This window comes from Loxodonta africana, chromosome 1 (assembly GCF_030014295.1).
Source record: "Loxodonta africana isolate mLoxAfr1 chromosome 1, mLoxAfr1.hap2, whole genome shotgun sequence".
Taxonomy (NCBI): domain Eukaryota; kingdom Metazoa; phylum Chordata; class Mammalia; order Proboscidea; family Elephantidae; genus Loxodonta; species Loxodonta africana.
The window spans coordinates 52,142,537-52,147,579 of NC_087342.1; the positions used below are offsets into that span (position 1 = coordinate 52,142,537).

The window sequence follows — 5,043 nt, forward strand, 5'->3', positions numbered from 1 at the left end:
GGTGAAAATTCTGCCACTGAACCACCACTACCCTCAAAGTGGGTAATACAGTAACCTAATATTTAAAGGTGTTATTTGGAAAAAGAGAAGCTTGGGGTTGAATTTTTTTTTTTTAATATTATGAACTTTAGGTCATTCTCTTTGCTGTACTCCAGAGAAGATAGTAATAATTAGATTGGCCTGTTTTATCCATATGATGTCTGTTTTCTATTTCCACTTTGCCTAAAAACCCTGGGGTGGATTATATAGAGAGGTTATTTGTGATGGGTCTTAAGGAGGAGAATTTAGTAAGGGACCGCACAAACTGGAGGAATGAAAAATGAGAACAATGAAAGTGAGAAGACTGAAAACACCATTGTATCCAGGAAATGAAGTACCATTCAATTGGCGGTTCCTGTGTTGTGAATCAAAGGGGCGGGGCATAGCTTTGGTTTTCTAACCCATGCTGAAAGCACACTAAGTATACTGCCCTATCAATGGTGTTAATACCAGAGTAGAGACTTTTCAAAGGGAAAGCAAGGAAGCACATTAAAGGACATTATTTCTTCACGGGGTGAGGCCTTGGTTTCCATTGTGAGTTAACATTCACACAGGGTGCAGGTTCTGAGGTGTTAAGTTCAGATAGTGGGGGGTGGGGGAACTGAACAGCAGTTAATAGTTGAATTGGTGTTTAAGAAGTCATCCTAAGAAGAGGAGATTAAATAAAATATATTGATCTATGTTTTATTCAAAAATGAACCTAACTTGTTGCTGTCGAGTCGATCCTGACTCATGGTGACTCTACATGTTTCAGAGTAGAACTGTACCCCATCGGGTTTTCTTGGATGTAATATTTATGGAAGCAGATTGCCAGGCCTTTCCTCCTAGGTACTGTTGGGTGGATTTGAACCGCCAACCTTTAGGTTAGCACTGTTGAGTTGATTCTGACTCGTAGTTGACCACAAACCATTGCCCATTTGGAGGGCAGGCAGGGGCCTTCGTTATTTAAAAATGTTATTGTGTACGGCCAAGTTGCTTCCAACTCATAGCTATGATTCGCTATAAGTATTGAAAAATAGCTAGTGGAAAAGTGAAAGGTCGAAGAGGAGAACTTTAGAAGTAAAAGAGCTTGATCTTCCTTAGACAAATTACTGCTACATTTGCAAATAGGAATAAACAAGCTACATTTCTCAAGTGGTCAGTAAGAGTTACTGGGCAGACAGACACTTCTCTAGCCTTAGATCATGTTCTCTTTGTAGTTAAAACCTGAATGTCCTTTGTGGGCAGAATTCAAGGTCTTTCCAATGACGCTTTAAGGTCTCATCTAAGTCTGGGATGTAGCTTGGGACTTGTTCATTTGACCACAGCAGTCTGTGACAAACACCACAGCAGATCCCTGAAGTGGGAAGACATGAGCTATCACCTAATTTCAGAGTGATGGGACCAGGAGGCCCTCCCAGCTCGGAGAGCCTGTGAGTGGAGCTCCTGTCTCCTGGGTGGCATGGGGCTGGAAAGCATTACGATGGAGCCAGGATGGATGTGATTCCCTTTCGTTTTAAATTTTGTCACCTTCATCATGTTCCATTAGAGCAGTATGTTTGAGAATGTAGGCCGTGCTCTGTCCTGTGGACTACTCTGGGCGGGCAGAGGAGACAGGTTGTGGATCTTTGCCAGGCAGCAGGGCGGGGCAGGCAGGGAGAGCAGCGTGAGCAGGAAACAGCTCGCCTGCTGGAACACATCATTTCAGCTTTGGCTTTCACTGTGCTGATTTCTTGAATGGTAGCAACGATGGGGGGAAATTAAAAAAAAGACATTGTGAGAAACTAAATCTGTAGGGGAAAAATAGAGTTCCCGGAGTTTTCGCAACCTATAGGAGAACAGCTAGCAGATGCAGACAGGGAGCCAGAGGGAGGGAGGAAGAGAGGGAGGGAGGGAGGGAGGGAGGGAGAAAAGGCTGGGCTTCGCAACCTGCTGCTGGGATTTAGACAAAGGAGGTTTGAGAGGCAGAGACCCAGGCAGATCAGCTTCTAGTATCAGCGTGGGAGAGAGAGAGCCAGCAGCTGGGCTCCTGGGATGAAGCGGAATAAACTCACAGCATCTCCTTCAGGGTAGGAATTACTGGAGTATGCACCAAAATAAGAACTTTTTTTTCCCAAAAAGTGAGTCTGGGAAAGGACTTTCAGCTTTCGATGGGTCTTTGACATTTTACTCCTCTTCGAGGCATGCCTTCACTGTTGCGCTCCCTCTTCATAGTTTCTGTCTCTAGTGTCATCCTTTTTATCGTCTTTTATGTATTCAATTTTGGGGGCGATCAAGGCTTCCAGAAGCTAAATGCCTCAGAGACGTGGATGCTGTCTCAAGTCTGCACAGCCTTTATCGAAGGGAAAACATCTTTCCTGTGGAGGAACAAACTCATGATGTCTGAGACATCTTCTTGCAAGGAGTACTTCACCCAAAGCCACTATATCACGGCCCCATTATCTAAAGAGGAAGCAGAATTTCCTTTGGCGTACATCATGGTCATCCACCACAATTTTGATACATTTGCAAGGCTCTTCAGGGCGATTTACATGCCCCAAAATGTCTACTGCATTCACGTGGATGAGAAAGCCACAGTTGAATTTAAAGATGCAGTGGAGCAATTACTGAGCTGCTTCCCAAATGCTTTCCTGGCTTCCAAGATGGAGCCAGTTGTCTATGGGGGCATTTCCAGGCTCCAGGCTGACCTGAACTGCATGAGAGACCTGGCCGCCTCGGCGGTTCCCTGGAAGTACGTGATCAACACCTGTGGGCAAGATTTCCCCCTGAAAACCAACAAGGAGATAGTTCAGTATCTGAAAGGGTTTAAAGGGAAAAATATTACCCCCGGGGTGCTGCCCCCAGCTCATGCGATTGGTCGGACGAAGTATGTCCACCGAGAACACCTGGGCAAAGAGCTTTCCTATGTGATCAGGACGACAGCATTGAAGCCGCCCCCTCCCCATAATCTCACCATTTACTTTGGTTCTGCCTATGTTGCTCTGTCAAGAGAGTTTACCAGCTTTGTTCTCCACGACCCGCGGGCTGTCGATTTGCTCCAGTGGTCCAAAGACACTTTCAGCCCTGATGAACATTTCTGGGTGACGCTCAATAGGATTCCAGGTATGTGAGGTTCCCTATTTCACACCTAGGGGCTGTGCTGTCTTTGGAAGGGCTTTTGTAGATCCAGCCCCTTTGTATTAGAAGTGGCAGATGAAAACTAAAATCCATAGTTCCCACCCTAGTCCTTTTTAAATGCAGGATGACGTCCTTTAGGCGATAGATAGTACAGGTGTTCCAGCACTGCCACGTAAAGCCTTCCATTGGTATCGCCTTACCATTTTTCCTGTCCTTTTGCATACATCATCTTATTTAATCCTTACCACAGTACTTATGTTTGTTCTCAGTCCGTACTAGTGTTCTGTCTTTGCCTGAAATTTGTCAGGCTTGTTCTTCCCTCAGGATCTGTGCCTTGGCCATGCCTCCTGGCTCCCCCCAGACCACTCCCGGCTCCTTCTCATCAGTGGTACCTCAGCTCAGGTGATCTGACCACCCTCCCACCCCCAGTCATCAGTGGGGACATCACCCTGTTTTTCCTTCAGAGACTTTACCTCCACCTGGGATGATCATGTTCACTAATTTGCGTGGGTTTATTCTTGGCTTCTCTGCACTAGCTCCGCGAAGCCAGGGACATTTTCTGTCTTCTTCACTGCTGTATCCTCAGTACTTGGAGCACATAGTAAATGCTCAATAAATACATGTTAGATGAATGAATGACTAGATGGCAGAGCCCGAGGCTTTCCTACAGCACCCCAGCTGTTTCTTCAGTGAGCTGAGAAACATTTGGACTCATGTGTACTGTATTACATGTGTATTACATGTGTAGGTGTTTAAAAAAAATATACAAACATTTCACTTTGGACAAATAGAGATTCCAGGAGAAATCTTCTTTCTCACCAAAACTTTTTCACCTTTATGAATTGACCAGATTCATTATTCTTTAAAAACATATAAAACATGATTGGATTTCTTCTGAAGGAAGGAGCCTGCTTTGGACTCAATGAAAAGTACAAAATGGCTCTCTGATGAGCTAGCATTATTACAGCGGGGGAGAAGCCATCATTGTTCTGGTTGTTGGGGGGCTGCCAAATTGGAAACGCTGGTAGGTGCTCTCAGGCTGCAGGGCAGGGCCTGCTGGCCGATAAACGTGCCAGCCTCCTCTGGAAAAATCCATGTTCGGGCTCTGAGTCCTAGGGTGACTTGCCTCGTGAATGGGCTGCCCCCGCACTGTGATCCCTTTTGGCTTCTTCCTGCACCCTCTCCCCTACCTTGCGTCTGCCACCACCTCCCACCACCAGCTTCTTGCCACTTAGCAGTTGTTTCCATCACTGTCCTATGACTGGGGACCATTAGCTACTTAGAGTGAGATTTTCATGTTTAAACATCCATTCCCTTTCTGTTTCACTAGTCCCTTAGCATTTGTTTTGTTCTAGCCACGGGGTCCCTTAGGAACTGTACTTAGATGAAGGCATTTTGTAATGTAGCAAAAGTCTGTACTGTCACATTAAAAAAAAAAGAAAGAAAAACATGGGTTACTTTGCCAGAGGGATGATCAGTCTCCCAATGTCAATCAATATAAGGACAAAAGAGTCCTGCACATCCCTTTTTTCTTCGCCCCTCTCCCTTTCCTGCCAGAATCAAATAGACAAGGTGGGAGACAGAGAATATCCAGGTGGGCCTGGGAGCAGAAGCCCTTTTTTGCTGTAGGTTTTCGAGGTAGCATGCTGGCTTCTGCTTCCTCACCAGCAACAGTGTGAACTCAGATGTAAATCAGGTAACCTCTAAAATCCTCACATCTCCCCAGCTACAAAATGAGGAGGCCAAGTAGGAAGCCCCCTTTTGTTCCTATATACACCTTTCCATGCAGAAGGCACAGTGCCCAGAGCCATGTAAAGTGCTAGCATGCAGCTATCAGGAATCTGCAGAGACAGGCAGTGCCCGCTTCATTAGTGAGGCCATCGGCTTCCCTCGCAGCACATTGGAGGT

At 45.8% G+C, this 5,043-nt stretch overlaps 1 protein-coding gene across 1 annotated transcript; it reads left to right on the forward strand.

Moving 5' to 3' along the window:
• Positions 1-1,924: 1,924 nt before the first annotated feature.
• Positions 1,925-3,149, forward strand: LOC100675407 (N-acetyllactosaminide beta-1,6-N-acetylglucosaminyl-transferase-like). The gene is given in 1 exon segment (XM_010597588.3): positions 1,925-3,149. A coding segment is annotated over 1 exon segment (948 nt). The 5' UTR covers positions 1,925-2,201.
• Positions 3,150-5,043: the final 1,894 nt, after the last annotated feature.